Below are 20,286 nucleotides of genomic sequence, written 5' to 3'. Positions count from 1 at the left end.
TTTAACCACAACTAAACTCTTAGTAACTTATTGACTTTAAAACAGAGAAAAGTCATATTGAAAGTATTCAAGAATAACTGAGCGTATTATTTAAATGTTTAAAATACTTAAAAGCTGCAAAAATGTGTGGTAACTAGAGGTTGCTGAAGAAAAACAACTTTCCAAGAAGATAAAATAATATTTCATGAAGCTAAAAAGAATAAGTTTATCTCCAGCAACAGTAAAAAAATTTAGAGCAAAACATAACCTTATGTACAACTAGAGGATATTTTATTGAAACAAATTTTGTCATAAATATTTTGCATGGACAAATAAGTAATGGGGCAAATCACAGTTTTCCCCATTTTTTATAGCTATTGGAGATGTTTCTTTAGTTACTTGTTACTTTAGTTGGCTAAAGATAACATGCTATTCATTGGATATTTCAGCAGGATAAGAATTCAAAATGTATGCCTTTTATCTCAAAGAGATGGTTCTAAAATAATAGTATTAGACAACTGGATAAGCCAGCATATTTGTCAGCATATTTAAATTGAACAGAAATGCTTTGGAGAATTATAAAGGTAAGGTAGCAAATCAAAAACCTCTGAACAATAACGACCTGTGGGAGTTTTTCAAAGCATCATGGTTATTTCATTACAATTATGCCAAAAATTGGTCAACAACATACCCAAAAGACATTTTGAAGTTTAAAAATATAGTACAACAAAATTTTAATTTATTTTTGTAGATACTGTATGAAGTGATAAATAAACTTTTAGGGAAGAAATTTTTTTTTATACATTTTATATATATATATATATATATATATATATATATATATATATATATATATATATATATATATATATATATATATATATATATATATATATATATATATATATATATATATATATATATATATATATATATATATATAAAGTCAAAAATAGTCACAACAGTGAAACAAATAGAAATTCCATTTTTCTCACAATGTTTTTATTAAAAACAATATAATTACCAAAAAAAAATTACTAATACAAAATATTTTTTTATATATTAAAACTATTATACAAATATCTTGCAATAATACCAAAAACAGCACTACTGATGATTATTTGAAAGGCCTCTAGTGCTAATAGTTTTAATATACAAAAAAATATTTTGTATTAGTAATTTTTTCTGGTAATTTGGAAAATCAAGTAAATCTTTTTTCTCACAATTGTTTTTAATAAAAACATTGTGAGAAAAAAGATTTACTTGATTTGCTATTTGTTTCACTGTTCTGACTATTTTTGAATTTATTTGGTAAAATATCATATTTCAAGTTATTCTATAGTTTTTGAACGTTATTCTATTTTACAGTATAGGACTATTTATTTTTATTGTGATGATCCCAAACATAATACAACAATCTAAGGTTTTTGTTATGTTCTGAAAACAATCCTTGAAAACATTTATTTATGTTTAACTATTTATCTTGATCTGAACTCAATTTAAAAAAATCTATTACTATATTGTAAAACATAAAATGTAACTACAATTTAAAAGTGTGTAGAACATAAAAGATATTGTAAAATATAAAATGTAACTGAACAAAGTGTGTAAGCTTGCACAACTATAATTATATTATACTTATTATTATATAGATTTTTGTAAAAAAAAAGTTGAATAAGAATTTAGTAAGAATTAAATGTTGCTTTTACATAATTTATTCAATATTCTGATTTGCATCTTGTAAGATTTTAGACTTTTGAAAAAAAAAGTTAAGTGTTGCAACAAGTTATCAACACAGTACATATGTTGATCTTTTTATTAAATCTTCAAAAAAGTCATATCAACATAACTATTGATTGACATTGATTGATTGACAACTTAAATAAGTTTTATATTAAATCTTATACCTTTTTAAACCTTCACATCTCTAGCTAATATCTTCTGATTTGAGAAAACCTAAATAATCTTGGCCAATGAATACATTTTTTGTATCAACTGACCTATTTGCATCAAAATCAGTTTGCATATACACACATGTATGCATATAAGTAATCATAGAAGGGCATTTCCATTCTAGTGAGTCAAACAAAATGAAATTTTAAAACGAATATTCTTTTAATTCGAAGGAAGGAATTCAAAAGAAGACATGTGATATTTTGATTATCCAAAAAGAAAAGTTATACAAGACAAGTGCTTCTTTATGCTTTAATTATTCAAACTTAGCAATAAATTAAAAAATTTTTGAAGACAAAAAACAAAAATTTTTATTACATGTGATTATGATATTTAAAGTTGACTTCATGGCACAGATTTTTTTGATTCTTAAAGATAATAATGTCTTTTAATATTTCATTATCATAAATTGCAACTAAGTATTTTGGAGGTATCTTAAATTATATGCCATAATGAAAGCTGTTTTGAACTTCCGTGCATGATTTAAAAGATCTAACTATTTAGAAAAGGAAGTGTTAAAAAGTTTCAATGAAAGCGATTTTTTTACTTAGCGCATTTTTAGCTTACTGAATTGAATGGTAAAAGTATTTTATTTCTTTTATGACATTTTAGCATTGTTTTTTTGCCCCCTTGCCCTCCCCCCCCACTCACTAAGGTGAGGGGGAGAGGGGAAGGGGGCTTGGGGTGGTACCAATTAAATTCAATTAACTTTTAGTAATTTAATTAACTTTTGTTAATTCCCTTTTAAGACTATTACATTGTATATTTGCTGGAAAATCTCGCACACATTTTTGATAGTTACTATGAAAATTTGAATGTTTTGGTAAAAGCATGAAAAATGCATTAAAGATCAATGGCCTTAACTGTATATTCATTAGAAAATGAATTATGTATGTTTCATGCTAGAAAATGAATGCTTATACCTTTGTAAGTTGGTTGCCCTTCTTCCCCCTTTCATTGGTGCCACCCCAAACCCCCTCCCCCTCACCTTAGTGAGTGGGGGGGAGGGGTCCAGACCACATAAACGCCACTGATTACCTATAATAAAATAGAATTTAAAAAAATAATGGTTTTATTTTGAAATTAATTTAGATATTTAGGTATTAAGTACCTAAATATCTAAATTAATTTAGAGACCTTTAATAGAACCATAATGAAGGTCTCTAAAAAGTTACTGCCCCCTTTATTTATGCCCCTATCTACTATTAAGACCAGATCAAGGAGAGGACAACCAACCATATCTTTCCTTTTATTAAGAAATGACATATAATTAGTTGCACCCTTTACATAGGCCAGTTGGCAGATTAGAGGGGCACTGGTTTCTAGTAACACATACAACCGTTGATGATTGAAAAATAGGGTGATTTTAAAATGCTGACATTTTTGGTGTGGATTTGACAAATTTATAATGTTTGCATTTTCAGATAGTTAGGTCTAATGGTCTTATATGCTGTTAATCTTAGATCAAAACAAAGTGTTAAAAAAATTTACAAGCATCTCAAAATGGCTGAAAATTGGACTTTTTAGGCGAGTGGACATTTTGCTTTTAGATATATTTAAGCTCTAAACTGCAACAAGCTGCCTATATTTTGCCTGTTTATTGCATACAATAGTAGCTAATCAGAAAAACTATCTGTAAAGACTTGTGGATGAACAGAATAATGCTACAGTTAGTTTCATTTTGGCATATTTTAGCAATTTTATGATTTTTTCTAAAGTTGAGGAGGTCATGATTTTTTTCTAATTTAACACAAGTTTATAAAAACCACTTTTTTAAAGAGAGAACTATCCAGAAAATTGTTCTAGAAAAAATGAGACACTTGTTGTAAGTGAAAAAATAGTTATACAGCTCTAAAGTATTCTGTTTTAACCATTTGTAAATCGAGGGGGGCCACTGTGTCATGTTTGTAAGGCTATAATTTCCGAACCGTTGTACTTGGAAGTCTGAAATTTAACCTATCTTTTTTTTCAAATTTAACCTATCTACATGATGCACATAACAATATGTAAAAATCAGGAAAATCAGAGATGGTGCCCCACAAAGTTTTCTTTAAATTGGTTGAAATATAATGATTTGACCCATATATAAACTAACTATATATATAAACAATACTATTCATCCATTTATATTTTTAATTTTTCTAAAATCAGATGGATTTCAGTGAAAATTACACCAAAATGGAGCAAAGTGAAATTCAATCCGCTTACTGGGTTTAACGGTAACTAACAGTATTCACTGCTGCAATTTGGTGTAAGAACAATACACATTCATATGCCATTGTATCTGATCGTTTACTTCATGATAAATATGCCGTCTTGTTCATTATCAAACAATTATTAAGTCGTTATCAAAATATTTGTAAATTACACTTTTTACAGATGGTCCTTCATCACAATTCAAAAACTCTTATGTCGTGACAGCCATGAATAATGTGTACAAATTATCATCTGATCTTGTTGAGATTCATTGATCATTTTTTGCAACATCACATGGAAAGGGGGCAGTTAATGGCAAATTTTCATTTTTTTAGATCATCTCAATTACAAACGAGTGTATTACCGCAAGCGAAAGTCAGATCAATGAAACGCTTCTCAAAGATAAATTTAAAGCCAAGGGTATTCATTGCCACCACTCTTTTCTTTTTAATATTGATAGTGCTTTTATAGCAATTCGTAACCACAAATCAGATATGGTAAAAATTGTTAAGAATTTATCATCTTCATTATTGGTAAATGTGGTATCATCTCCATCTGAAAGGTACAAGTTTAATAATATTTCCCCAGGTATATTTGTCTTTGTAGAATTGCGTTCTGCTGGCAGAGCAAAGACATACCTTGCCGAAGTATTAGAAATTTTAGATAATATGGCACATTAAATTTCTAAAAGAACAAAATGAACTTATTTTTATATAACCATCTATAGACAACCTCCCCTGGCATGGCTTGTGTGAGTTAAAACCGTTAGTACCGCAATCACAAATTGATAACCGTGGACACATTATTATTCAGCCAAAGTGTTACAACTAAACATATTGTTAAAAATTTAATTTTATATCTTTCTTATCTTTAATATAATATATTAACTATATAATGCATTATTTATCTTTAATATAATACATTAAAGTATTGTTTTATTTTTAAAGTATTACATTAAAGTATTGTTTTATTTTTTAAGTTTTTTAATCAAACATGTATTTAAATAGTTAGTATTGATATATATGATACTTATGATAGTCGCAATCGATTTATTTCCAAAAATACAACCCAAAAATGACTGATGTTTGCATGTTCCATCCGTTACTTTTTTTTGTCCGTGCGTGATTTTGGTTTAAACTACTATTGTGGAGCAAAGATACATCGTAGAGTGCTGTAACTTTGTTATAATCTTTAAAAATGCTTGTATAATGGATGATAACTAAAAATCCGGACAAAGTTTAAATGATCATAACTTCCTCGTTTTTAATGTTTTATAAAAGTAAAAAAAGTATTTTATAGAGAATTATTTAATTTATTCAATATAATATTTAATTTGATTCAATCACTCCATTTCGTCTGACATGGTCAATAAAACACTTGGTGCGACTAACTGTTTCTTGGATAACTTTAGGATCAACTTTGGTCAAACAATACTTAATTCTTTCTTTAAGTTGTGAATGTTTTCTTGCTAGCCAATTATTCTTATACACAAGACCTTTCAATAATGACCAAAAATTTTCAACGGGCCTGCATTCAGGTAAATTTGGCGGATTATCTTTTTTTCGTACAATTTCAATATTTTTAGCCTTTAAATATTCCAATACGCTTTTGGCATAATGAGCAGATGCAAGATCTGGCCTGAACACAAAATTACCATTTAAATGATGCTCTTCTATAAACAAGATAAGTCTCTTTTGAACACAATGCTCTAAGTAAATAAACTGGCTGATAGCATTGCTAGATTCTCGAAAATATGGTTTTGAGGTACCTTTGGCCAAAATAGCAATCCAGACCATTATTTTTTCTGGAAACTTCTCTTTTTGGCTGTATTTTACATTCGGTGGAGTCAATAAAGTATCACTGGAGTAGTAGCTAGCATTTCCATTTATCGAACTGTGATTTAAAGTAAAATATGATTCATCGTCAATGATCCATTCAAAGTCTCGGTAATTTTGGTAAAGCTGACTGCAGCATGTTCAAATTCTTAGCATCAATTGCTCATCTCGCTTCGGAATTTTTTGCTTTTTATAACATTTGATAGCAGACTGATTTTTGAGTATTTTCTTCACATACAGTTGCGAAATACTGAATTTACGAGTTATTTGCCTCTGTGAAATACCATCTTGATGGTCAAACATGGTTTTAAGCTTAGAAACCTTACTTTTTGGCATTTTTTTGGCTATACGACCACTTCCAGCCTTTCTTTCGTGTCCAAATTTGTTTTCAGTGCGTTTTATTATGTCATAAATGGTAGTTCTTGGAATATTTTCAGCAAGAAAATGCTTTAATGTGTATGTTTTACCGAGATTTATATTTTCTAAATAAAACTTATACACATGTTTCCGCTGCTCATCTTCATTTTCTTGGTTCACCTTCATTTTTAAATGATTTAATTCAAATACTTTTTATGTTTTTCTAAAAAACGAATATGCGAGCTAAATAAATATATTTTAATTATTATGTATACTTATTTTAACATGGAGCAAAATTAACTTAAACTTTGTCCGGATTTTTAGTTATCAACCGTTAATTACCTATGAAAAATAAAACACACGTCACTGATGCATTTTCAGAAAAAATAGGGTTCATTTATTAATTTTTTTTTGCATTTTTCTTTTCCATGCGTGACTCCATTAAAAAAATTAATTTATTCTATAATGAAGCAACCCATAGCTACCATACTTTGCATAGGTAATATATACATAGATGTCATTTAAATAAAAGTCGGTGATTGCAAATTGCATTATTTTCAAAATAATTAATGTAACAAATGCAATGTTTTGTGCGTGATTTTTTGGAAATGCCCAGTAATAATGATAACAATATTATTAACAATAGTAATAATAACAATAATAATTATAACAACAATAATAACAATAATAATAACAACAATAACAATAACAACTACAATAATAGTATTTTGGCCTGTTTTTCTGTTTGGCCTACAATAACAGCATTTTTAAATAGCCTAAAGCTATTTAAAAAAAAGTAATTAAAGAAAATAGCAAAAACTAAATTAAAATAGTAGTACAAATATAAATTTACCAATAATAATAATAATAATAATAACAATAATAATAATAATAATAATAATAATAATAATAATAGCAAAAATAATAAAAAAAAAGCAGCTATAGTATCAAAAAATACAACAAAAACATAACACTAATGCTTAATTACAATATTGTTATGAATTAGATCTATTACAATAGATCTAATTCAGCAAACATTACAAAAAACATAATACTTTATAAAAAATATTAATTTGTTCAACTTTTCATTTTTTATTCATGTTAAGTAAGAAATAATTTTTTTTTTAATTCAAGTTTTTTTTCTTTCATATTACTTTTAACTTCTTTTCTTAAATTTCTTATTTTTTTTGTTTTTGTTAAAACTTTTTTCTGTTTTTCTTTTTTAATTTTTCACTTTTTCTTTTCGTAAATTCTAAACTCTTTTTCTTTTTTTTTTTCTTTTCTCTCCTTTCTTTATTTAAAAACCATGTTTCTTTTTATTTTTTTATTTTTTTGATAATATCCAAACTGATTACTTAAAAAATTCGTTGTCAAACAAAGAGTAGTTTATTGCTAAAAACTAATGCAAATTAATAGTTTTTGTGTTAAATTTAGAAAACCAGAGTTTTTCTGTACTTCATAGTTGCAAAGCATTTGATGATAGGATCTACATTTACATTTTTTCATCAAATTGCATTCAATGCACAGAAGAGCAAGATTTGTTAGCTTTTCTTGACCCATTGCTGCCCTTGAATAATTTTTCATTTGTTTCATTGTTGAAAAAAATGAAAAATTATTCTCCTTCACAAGAAGTAGCCAAAATGCTCAAACAAATTTGAACTAAAATACATAGATTTGGGAGAAAAAACAGTTACGTTTTTTGAAATGATATACTGTAACATTTTTTGTAATGCCTTTCAGCATTACAAATAACATAATGATCTAATTAGTGAAATCAGCTTCCAAATCACAATGGTAGTGTTGTACAAGTTGATCTGACTTTGCAAGAAAATATTTCATGTCTGACAATATGATGTACTATTGACTTCTGTCAGGAAACCAAATTTATATGAAAATATCTGATACACTGATGAGCCCAATATAACATTCAATAACAAAGCTTCCTCTTTTTATCTTCTATAGGAGCCTATCAGCAATAACAAGAAAGTTTTGTGTTCTAAATTGTTCTCTGGGTGTCAAAACTGCATCTGTGCCACTGACTTCACCTTTATCATTGCATGAACTCATCACAAATTGTTAATGAGAGGTATGATACATACCCTCTCCCTGTATTACCAATATAAGGAAAAGGTACGTATCATTGTCATAAAAAAGCGTGTATCTTTTATTTTAAAGCAATTTATTTATTGTATCAAAATAAACATTCTATAACATTTACTCATAACAATATTACTATATTGATTTGAGTTTTGCAGTAATTTTGTAAACTACGGTAGTGTAAAAAGTTTGTCAATAAAGAAAATAAAAAATCCTGAAGTATAGAATAAAAATTTATGAAGTTTCCAATCACTTTATTTTATATTCATAACATACCCTAAAACACTTTCGCCAAATTTGGGCTGGATTTTCTTATGATAACTTTACTCTGTTAAAGAAAGCACAAATTTCCATAGTGAATGCTGTTGCACCTGTTCTAGGATTCAAGCTTAAGTCTCTGGCACAATGTCATAAAGTTATATCTTTCTCTTTTTACTAGCTTTACTATAATTGCTGCACCAGTGAGCTAACACTAACCATGAGCAAAATCTCGTCTCGTTCTCGTGAGAAATGGGACTTCTCGTGAGAAACGAGAAATAGAAAATTCTCGCGAGAAGTAGAACGAGACTTAAATATTATATTATTTTACAAATTAAAAATTATTATAATTTACAAAATGCTTAATAATTTGTTTTTTTAATTAACTAATATTTTGACTCCGTGATTTTAATAAATCTAATTAAAAATTTAATTTGTTTTTGACAAAAACAATTTAAATTTTAAATAAGATTTTTAATTAGATTTTTTAATTAGATTTTTTTTTAAAATCTAATTAAAAAATTTTAATTAGATTTTAAATATTTTTAATTAGATTTTAAATACAAAAACTATATAAAATGGTGCACTTTCGACTTAATTTGATTAGTTTACCAGTGGAATTCAACTTGACACATATTGCTCATATTGAAAAGAAATATTCTTGCCTCATTTCAACGATCAAAAATGTCACCAAGAAAAAACAAAATCTGGAGATATTTTCAAAAAACAAGTGACGGTGCAGAATGCAAGGTGTGCAAAAAGTCTTTGAAAACAAAAGATGGAAACACAAGCGGACTTCATTGTCTCCTTTTTGTCACACTGGAAACTTATTGAGTGCTGCAGCAAACTACTTAAAGGGACTTCACTTGAAGCTCTTCAAAAAATTTCAAACAACAAAAGAATGGTTAGCCTCGCAGGGTAAGGATAATGTTGAGTGCCAACCTGTTGCCAGAGTCCTTTCAGCGGATTTGTCCACTAATTCAAAACTGAAGGGCAAGTTAAACGTCAGACTTGAAACACAAGAGCCAACATCTGAACTGAATCCTATTTTGAGCGAAATGTGCCAGTATGAATATCTCCCTGATGCCAAAAAAGACTTTCTGATTCTTGATTTGTGGAAATTGCATTCAAATACATTGCATTCAAATAATTTTAGCTATTCCAGCAAGTTCAACTAAATCAGAGAGAGTTTTCAGCTCAGGTGGAAATGTCGTCCAATCATCCAGACACAACTTTACACCCAGAAAAAGTGGAACAAATCATCTTAATCAGAGAAAACATTGTCTTGTTGGAAAAGTTTGGCAAAAAAATTCTGAATTAATATTTGAAAAAGTTGTTTACATTTGACAAATGTCATTTGTGTCTATTTGTCAAAACCATGTTTACATTTTTTTTTTTTTTACTTGGATTTTAATAAATTTGTTTTCAAAAATTGTTAAATTTCTCGTCTTGTCTTTCTCGGTTTCATGAGAAGTACTAACTTCTCGTCTCGGTTTGAAAAAACCTAGTCTCGCTCATGGTTAGCTAACACTTCTACTTAAATTTAATGTCATGAGGCAAGGCTAAGTGGCATCAATTTATAGTAACTCAAGTGATGTCAACTAATAAATTGATGCTAAGTGGCATCAATTTATTGTAACCAATGTGATAAAATCTAGTGATAAATGAGACCTAGAAATAGCTTGCAAGCGACCATTGCAAAGTAAAAAAATACTTGTGTATTAACCATTATATAGTTTTTACTACAATATTGCATAAAAACAATGAAATACTATCCTAATAAAAAATAAAAAAAGGAACCTTACCACATACAATTAATTTATACAGTATTTGTGTTGTTCCAACCTTGTTTTCAAATGCAAATAATAAATTATCTTGCCAAAGGTACCTTGTTGTATAATCTTTTGATCTTATCATAACATAAGAATCATCGAAACTCACAATATAAAAGGTATGCTCATTACCACCCAAGGGTAGTAGATGGGGAACAAACCCTTGATGACAAATATATCTTGTATTGTCTGTTGCAGACTGAAACAAGACACCTGGATTTCCTATGAATAATACAGAAATACAATGAATTCTACAACAACAAAAATAACAGCAACAAAAGCAACAACAACAACAACAACTACTACTACTGCTATAACTACCATATGCTTTTGAAACAATATAATCGAACTCACCATTTACAAGTGAAAACTTTAAGCCACCATCACAGTTGTAAATAATTTTATTAGAATTATTTACATCCAAAAAACAATTTGGAAGATCATGAAGCTCAATCAAGTAATTTACAACTAAAATTAAATAAAAAGCTTGAGATAATATAAAAACAAGTTACTGTATTTAGCATTAACACTAATCGCAACTTGTATTTTGAAAATTAAGCACTCAAAACTAAAATTTATATTTATGTTTATAAAAATAATAGATAAAAGAAACTTTTTAACCAAATAAAAATATTACAAAAGCTTAAATAGGGCTTGAATAGATTAAAGTTGTCATCGATTCATTAAGAATCAAAGAAAATTAAAGACTTAAACTATTTAAGAAATAAAGAACTATTTATTTTTGCCTCAGCATGCACATTATTCAACTTTTTTAATTATTGAATTACATACATAATTCAATACATTAAAAACAATAACTACATATCTTACCACTCCTCCGCCATCAATAAAAGGAAAATGTTTAGATTGTGGGGATATATAATTTAGTATTTTTCAGAATGATATATTTGGAATTTAAAATTAATAAACTTTATGAAAAAGTTTTTTTTAATATAACTTTATTTAATTTTTTAACATTCCGAATTTTAGTTTAAAAATATATATACATTTTGTTGATTAAAACAAATAAATCTAATATATTAAATATACAATTTGCGAAAACAACTTACTAAATTCAAACAGTGTTTATAAAGATTTCTTTAAACACACTAAAATTGAATTTTTTGCTTTTTGACCAAGTACTTGCAATTTTAAAAAACATTTAATGGTAAAAATGTTTATTTAACATTTATCCATTTTTTATTTATCTATTTTTTATTAAGTCAATTTTGTAACAAATAACATTAATGATATAAAAGTATTTATTTTGTTACAATTTTAGAGTTTTAAAAAGATGAACAACAACTTTAAATTTTTATTTTGACACGTTTAATTTTGAGATTTGAGATTTTGAGATTGAGATTTTTGAAACCTTACTTTTTGAGTCTTTTTTTGGGGCTATGAATAGGTACTTAATATTTTTTGAATTTTACTGATAAAAACTCTGATTAACGTTTGTAAGAAAATTTTGAAAAATTTCATCGTAGGTAACAGATTTACATTAGGGGCCAATTTTTAGAGAATCTTGATTCTGCATATTTATCCACCATAAGTAGATTTAAAATCAAGCTCTACAAAAATCACATTATTTTAAAGTTCAATAACAACAACACTAAATTTAGTCTGTCATTAGGGAATAATAAGGAGCTGTTAAAAGCCAAAAAAAGGAACCTTTTTACTGAGGGAAATTTAATACAAAATACCTTATTAAACTTATTTTATTTAACTATTTAAATAGTGTTTTCTTAAGAATGAGATAAGATATTAATTTGTAACTTTCAGGACTTGTTTTTATAAGTTTAAAATCAACTAGTAAATCAAAAAAAAATTCTTTTTTCAAATCCATGCTTTATGCAAGCAGAATTCTATTGGGCCTAGAAATTCTTTTTTTGTTATCTTTTGTAGAAGAAAAAATTACTGTTTTTTTTTTTAAAAAAAATTTAAAAATTACTGTTTTTACTAAATTTTTGTTTTTTAACTTAATAACTTAAGACTTAAAAAACAATAGGTTTTGAATCATTTGCAAATCAATGATTTTTGTGACGTAATACGCAATTGATATCAAATAAATAAAATGTATAGGAAAGTACAAATTAAATTTTTGTTAACTTAATTAACTTTTTTTGGTCATATTTTTCCATTTCCTTGTATTGTCATCGAAAATGATTAAGTGTGCAAAATTTGAGCAAAATTGGTTGAGAAAAAAGCTTTCAAAAATTGATTTCAAATTTTGTGGCACACAAACATATATAGAAAGTAACCTTATATAAAGCATGGAAAAAGTGTCAGCTAAATCTTAGATGGTACATGAGGAATCTAATAAATGGTTTCTCCATTTGGCATATTATGATCTATATATTAAACAAAATGTTTAACTTATATAATAATAAAAACATAGTTGACAATTTCACAAAATTGTAACTGGAGGTTTGAACACAATAAAATTAAACTGACAAATTTCTTAAAATATAAAAAAAAAATTATTAGCAAAGTGTTTATTTAACATGAATTTTTATTTATTTTTTATTTCATAACAAATAAAATTATTTATTTTGAAACCAATTATTTATTTTGTTACAATTTATAAGTTTTTAAAATATAAAAAGAAAGTTTTAATTTGTTTTTATTGGTAATTTTCCTGACATTTATAAAGACTATCAATCAGCGTTATTTTAAAAACAACTTTTTTGGATTTTATTAACACTTTTAGATTGGTGAATACAAAATAAAAAAATAGTTAAAAAATGTTATTTTAGGTAATATATGCTTTGCAACAAATTCACTCTAAAAAAAATCTTGTTCTCACTTAGATGAAATAACTTTTAGATAAATAAAGATCTCTAATCAACAGAATTTTTTCTAAAACGGTTATCCATGAGTAGATCCACATTTATTTATTATGTAGTAATTTTTAGGGTAAAACTACAGTTAAGCAGCTCAAAATAATTTTATTATAATGCTTATTGCACTCTCGTGTGGAGACTAGCTCTCTGAGTGGAGACTTTTTAAACAAGGAATATTTATTGGCTTCAGTACATGCATCAACTATCTTAAAGCCTGCTGCTACAAAGGAGAGCTGCTACATCAGATATCTTAATGCCTGCTGCAATGAGGGAGTGTTACTACATTTACCAATGATATATAAATACATAGATATCTAACTCCGTAAAAAAGTGGTTAGGTAATGATATATAAATACATAAAAATCTAACTCCGTAAAAAAGTGGTTAGGTAAAATGTGAAGCTTTTTTTTTTTGCGGAACCCATACTGGCAAAACATCATAAATAAGTGAAGTTTTTGCAAAAAATTATAAACATAAAATAATAAGCCTAATTTATTTAGGCTTATTTGTAAAAAATGATCCAACCAAATTTTTTTCAGTATAGTTAGACTGTCTTTATGTAGAAATTTTTTTACCTGAACTTTATTTTTATAATAGTAAATCTAAAGTAGTTAATGTAACTTTAAATTTATTGTTTTAAAAATAAGTTAACTGCCATGAAAGAAATCATCAATTTATTATAAGGTTTGAAAAAACTGGACATTAGATTATGTAGCTATATTATAAAACATTTTACCACTTTATTTACAACTAAAAAACCACTATATTTTAAATGTAACACTATATTTTATATTAATTATATACTATATATATATATATATATATATATATATATATATATATATATATATATATATATATATATATATCCCCGGTGTTAAAACAGAACAACTACTTGGTGTTCCAAAAATTACTTCTGGGACTGGCGAAGCACAGGCAGCTGCTGAAGAATGATGTATCGACGACTAGAATGTTCAGGACATTATAAGAGGATTATGTTTTGACACAACTGCTAACAACACGGGTCAGTAGGCAGGTGCATGCAGTCTGATACAAAAAGCTCTTGACCGTGAACTTTTACATTTTGCATGTAGGCATCATATTATGGAAATGTAACTGATAAGACCTTTTGTAAAATGAAAATAACTACATCCACGGGTCCTGATTTTCTGTTGTTTATGAGATTCCAAGACAATTGAAATCGGATCGAACAGAGCAATTTCCAGACAGCAGCAGATGCGGTAGAGATTGCTGATTTCAGAGCTCGTATAATTCATTTTGGTGAGACAAATATTGAAATCTATCAACCTTAAAATGATTACAGGGAACTCTTGGAACTAGCAATCATCTTTCTAGGTGGAACTCCACGGCAAGGTGTTCATTTCACAGCAACTGGAGCTTTTAATCAAGTACGCTGGATAGCTAAAATCATTTATTCATTCAAAATGGGGATGTTCAGGTCTCAATTCAAACTAAAAGCTGGTAAAGAAAAGAGAATTCTCCAGTTTCTTTTGTTTATGCGACGTTTACATTGAAGCATGGTTCCAGGCTCCTTGTGCAGTTACAGCGCCCGCCAATAATCTTCATTTGCTACACTAATTATCTGAATACAGAAATTAAGCCATTAGACAGGTTATAGTTACAGCATTCAACCGCCATCTGTGGTATTTGAGTGAAATAACTATTGGTTTAGCTTTCTTTGATCCACAAATTGATTTAAGCTTTTTTTTGATCCACAAATTGATTGTCCAAGAACATCGCCACAAAAGGCACTTTACTGTTCAGACTTTTGAAAGCCAAATAAGTTTGTAATGGCACTGACATAAACTACAAAATAACAACATAAATTACAAAATAATAAATATTGATATAACTGTCAGTCTTACTTTTGTTGTTATTTAGTATGTGAATTAGTACAGTTGTAACTGTTGAACAATAACAAATTATTTGCTGTTTAATAGCTGTGAAACACTTTAATCCACCAAAAGGTCGCTTTTTGCGATGTAATCAGAAACTTTGAATGACTTGTGTAACCTCTAAAAATGCTTCAAATCACTTCAAATTTTTACAAAATTTTTGTTTTAGTAGATGGATAAGAATGGGAGGTTCCATTGTGCACTTTTTGAAAAATATTTTTTTTGGACCACCCTAATAACCAAGATGATTTGCAAAATACTGTGTAGTCACGATCACAAACTAAATTATCTGGTTAATTAATTGCTTCAGCATATATGCAGCATATTATTTTCTTTTTAAGGGTTCTAACAGTATAACCAGCTATATAACCAAGTATTGCTTGTTTGTATATTGATATTGAAATCCTTTTAAGACTGTTTTATTAATTTGCAGCAATATTTTTATTTTCATCTTTAAATTTTGCTTTTATGATTACATAAAATTATTCAACCAGCTGAATTTTTTTCAAAAACAAGACCATTTTATATGCATAGAATCAAAGATCAGTGCACAATCTTTATATGCAATATCTTTAAATCCCTTTTGTTATAATTAAAAAAAGCATCCCTAAAAAACCCAGGTGAACAATCAATGATGACCAATTAGCTAGAGAACTTATACAAGCCAAAGAATATTTCCATAATATCAAAGTCTAAGACAATAATGATCTGACAAAAGGGTAGACACAAATTTTTAGAGCAAATTTATTTACTTCTTCTGAATAATAGTGACCCCAAGGATCTTTGCATTTATCCACTAGTTCAGATTTAAACAAGTTATAAATGACAAACTTATATCAGCTGATATAAGTTTGTCATTCTCAAGTTTTTTAATAATTTCTGTCATAGTATTCGTTCCTAATTTTTTTCTTTTTAGCTTTTGATATTCTACATGAGTAAAAATATAATTGTCAGAAAAAGATGGAAATAAAAGAAATCCTTTTTTTTCCTCAAGAGTTTTGAATGTTTCAGTTACATTCCTGTATATATATTTTCTTTTGATAGGTGTTTTATAATGGATTTTCGTCAGAAAAATAAGATGTAATAACATTTAAACGAGGTTTATTTGCATTTTCATAATTGTTATCTTTTTTATCAAAGTGAAAACTACATATATTACTTACATATATTACGTGAACTTACATATATTACATTTGTTGCAATAAACGAAGCTCTTTTTGTTGCCACGAACTATTTTTGATATAGATCGCTATTTTTTAAACTGAATTTATTAAAAGATATCCTATTAGCTTTAATAAATTGGTTCGCACACCATAAGCAGAATAGGATATACCAATATTTTGAGTAACAAAAGTAAAATCAATTAACCTTAAATAATCTTTTTTGCGTTTTTTGTCAGTATTCAATATGGCCTTCAATAAACAGATTTGCCTCACAACCGCAGCTCGAGTTAGTATTTATATATCATTGACTTCGATTGTTAAATAGCATGGTAAAACCCGCCCCTAGTAGCAACCAGGGGCGGGTTTTGTCACTTGTCAAGGAGGGGGCTAAAGAGGTTTAAAAAAGTAAAAAAAATATATATAAATTTTTATTTATAAGTAATATTCTTTTTTAATTTTTTGTACTTAGGTGTAATTATCAAGTTCATATACGTATAATTACGTATAATGCAACGGGGCAGCAATCTTTTTTCTTTTCTTATTTCAATTAATATTACTAATGTTTAAAAAGCCTGGACTGACGAGAGCGCAGTAGGATTACCGTTTTTAGTATAGTTAGGGAAAAAATCAAACCTCAGATTTTCAACCTTTATTTTTCTGAAAGTAAAATTAAAGTACAAAATTTACGTATTTAAAAATTATTAGCTGTTAAAATTATTTTTGTTTAAAGTGGGAAGTTCTCAAAAAACGGGGTTATACTAAAATAATTCGGCAGAGAAGGGGATAGACTTAGAGAGAGCATTTGAAACAATTAATAGTAAAATAGTCATAGTCAAAACAGTACGCTAAACAGATTAAAAAAATATGATCAACTTTTGCAAATGTCTTTATTTCTCACATTGTATAATATAATATAATACCATTAGGAATAATATATATATATATATATATATATATATATATATATATATATATATATATATATATATATATATATATATATATATATATATATATATATATATATATATATATATATATATTATATATATATATATATATATGATGTATAGGTATTAAGTAATAAAGGAAGCTAAAAAAAAATTTTCTTATTATATATTAGCTTATTAATCATTAAAGGTCAAAAATAGGTCAACAAAAATTTTTCAGCAACCATTCCTAATTTTTGAATAAAAGTTTTGGCTGATAATATATTGCATGTGTCATTGCGTCGTGGACTAAAAGATTTAAGTTAGGTCTAAAACCTGATAAAATATTTACATTTTTGTAAATTTGAGCAAAATATGGGGTGATTAAGGACACAAAATTTTTAAAAATTACCAAACTAAAGAAACAGTAATAATTATTTAGCGAACACTAAAACGAGGCACCCAAAACTCTATTATTATTTACTATCATTCATTTTGCTCGCACTTGTTGTATAGAAATGGCTGATTTAGTCTACTTTAATTATTTAGCCAATGAAAATTGACTAAATAATTGAAGTAGACAAAAATAAAATTACTCGTTGTTTACCAAGTTTCGGATGCGCCGTTTTAATGTCTGCCGAATATTATTATGTACGTTGTAAATACTAATACAATAAATAATTGTGTTAAATTTCAAACCAATTTGATAATAAGTTTTAAAAATATCCCCGTAACCAGCCCAAAAAACACGATTTTGAGAAAAATGCAAGTAAAAAATAAAAGTTAATAAATATAGTTCACAATTCTTCTCTTTTTTACATTACACCAACTTATGTTTTATTTTGATCAAAAAACCATTTTTTATGTCTATTAACTTTTATTCTTGAACTTGCTTTCATTGGTTTTCTGCTTAAGAGATTCATTTAGTTCCCTTATTTAATTAACAATTTTGCATGTTATAACTAAATGTCATTGCAAATTCATTAAAGAGTTCTACAGAAATTGTTGTCTATCATAGAATTTAGAAAAGCTGATCCGACTTCAATTCTTAGAGCCGTTCTTAGAAAATGTATATAGTTTAATTTAACAATTCATTGGAGCTCAGTGTTTTACAACGTAAATATTTTTAAAGAAAGTTATCCGAAGAAATGTCTATAAATATTGGTTTGAACAGTATTAACACAGCAGCTAAAATAAAAACATTTTTATTATATGTATTTAAGCCGGGAATTTATATTTTGAACCTTTGGTGCGCATACAAAACTGATGACAATTTTAGGACTCATTTCTGAAAACGCAATAACCTGAGGGTTTATGTCAAATGGTTTTTGCCAAACATAATTAAGTTTAACTAGATCATTTTGTTTTTCATTAGAGTTCTTTTTAGCAATAGTAGTAGATGAATAAAAAATCAGTTTTTCATTAACTATCATTACAACATGTTTTTAGTCCAATACCTAGGTATTATTTTTTCTAAAGAATTAAACTTTAAACTTACAAAATTTTTACATTCTGGACATTTATGAAGCATAACGTTACAAGTATGCATACACTATATATCGTAACGTATACAAGCGTAAAAATTACCTACCTTCGATTTTTAAAATAGAGGATATTTACACTCTTCTGCTTAGGAACAAAGTAAATCTTTTTATCAGGCTGTTAAAAAATCAAACTTGCTATTTGCTGATAATTAATCGATTACAGGCAATACAGAATAACAAAATTCTTTACATATAAAGTTTTTGAAGCCTGCAACACACTTGGTTTAAGCTTCGTCAAGTGCATGATAAATGGCAAAATAAATTAAATTCACGAAACCAATCGAAGACCTGCAAGCTGATGCTGTGTCAATATTGAAACATACGTTACAATATTGGAATTTGAAAGAAAAAAGAGTGTCGTTTAAATTTTTGATGGAGGAGGATATTCCGAGAAGTCTGATCCAAAAATTTGTGCAAAACACACCGGCTGGTTATTAGCATTTAATGCTAACAACTGCGAGAGCCGTGTCGCTTTGGTTGGTTTTAATTTAATTGATGACTATTTTATTATAATTTATGGTACCTGTAGTTTATTGCCGGGTGATAAAGAGAAAATATAATATAATCACTATTTTTTAAGTAAAATAAAGCTAATAATAATTTTAAAATCTTTAATTATATTTTTTAAAGATCCTTTACAACTTCTTTGTTGGACAAACTATTGAATGAGGATGAGCCTAAAATATTTTCAACTAAACCTCAGTTTGAAGGTATGTCAGTGATTTTTTTAAAAATGTAAACCTATTCATCATTAATTCCTTAAAACTTTGAAGTTTCATTATGGTAAATGCTGTTTGACGATACATTTCATTTTGATTCATCCATAGTACTTTCATTAAAACAAGATATTAAAAAAGTAGAGCAACATTCAAATTTGACAAAAACACAAAGTAGTACAAAAAGCCGTCTTCGGCGCAATGAATGAATGCCCTTAAATTGAGTCAAAAAAGCCGTCTTCGGCGCAATGAATGAACGCCCTTAAATCGAGTCAATAAACAAAAGAAAATAGCTTTACTTATTTTATTCAGCCAGTATAGAAATTTTTTTCTTTTGCATTTATGGTATAACTTTATTGTAAAAATGCGTATCATCGGAATAAACTAAGCGTTGCTATGTATAAACAAACTTTTATTTTTCAATTCCACTTTCTTTCTGCTTCGAAGCAAGCTGATCAATGAATTTGAGCTACACAGAAGATTTCTCATTAAATCCAGGTTCTATTTTTTTTCTAGAAACTTTTAGTGTGAAAAATTCTCTGAAGGTTTTTACATCTTTATTTCTGCTTTCCTGTGCTTTTTCAGAAAGCATACCAATAGATAAGCTTTTGTTGTGAACTTCCTAGTGAAAGTGTAGAAACGGTTTATGTAAACCCTGCGGCATGTAA

General features: G+C 27.3%; 1 protein-coding gene across 3 annotated transcripts in view; it reads right to left on the bottom strand.

The window, feature by feature from the left end:
• The window catches only part of LOC101240273 (uncharacterized), a 57,063-nt gene that overhangs the window by 19,568 nt on the left and 17,209 nt on the right, over positions 1 to 20,286 (bottom strand). For all 3 annotated transcript variants that reach the window (XM_065810954.1, XM_065810956.1, XM_065810955.1), the window contains exons 3-4: positions 10,862 to 10,975; positions 10,481 to 10,729 (exon numbers count right to left, since the gene is read on the bottom strand). In XM_065810954.1, the coding sequence (XP_065667026.1) occupies positions 10,481 to 10,729; positions 10,862 to 10,975 (363 nt within the window). The remainder of the gene's footprint in view (positions 1 to 10,480; positions 10,730 to 10,861; positions 10,976 to 20,286) is intronic.

Source organism: Hydra vulgaris, chromosome 11 (assembly GCF_038396675.1).
Source record: "Hydra vulgaris chromosome 11, alternate assembly HydraT2T_AEP".
Lineage (NCBI taxonomy): Eukaryota > Metazoa > Cnidaria > Hydrozoa > Anthoathecata > Hydridae > Hydra > Hydra vulgaris.
Note: the sequence above shows the minus strand (reverse complement) of the source record. Positions and strands in the feature narration are given on the sequence as shown.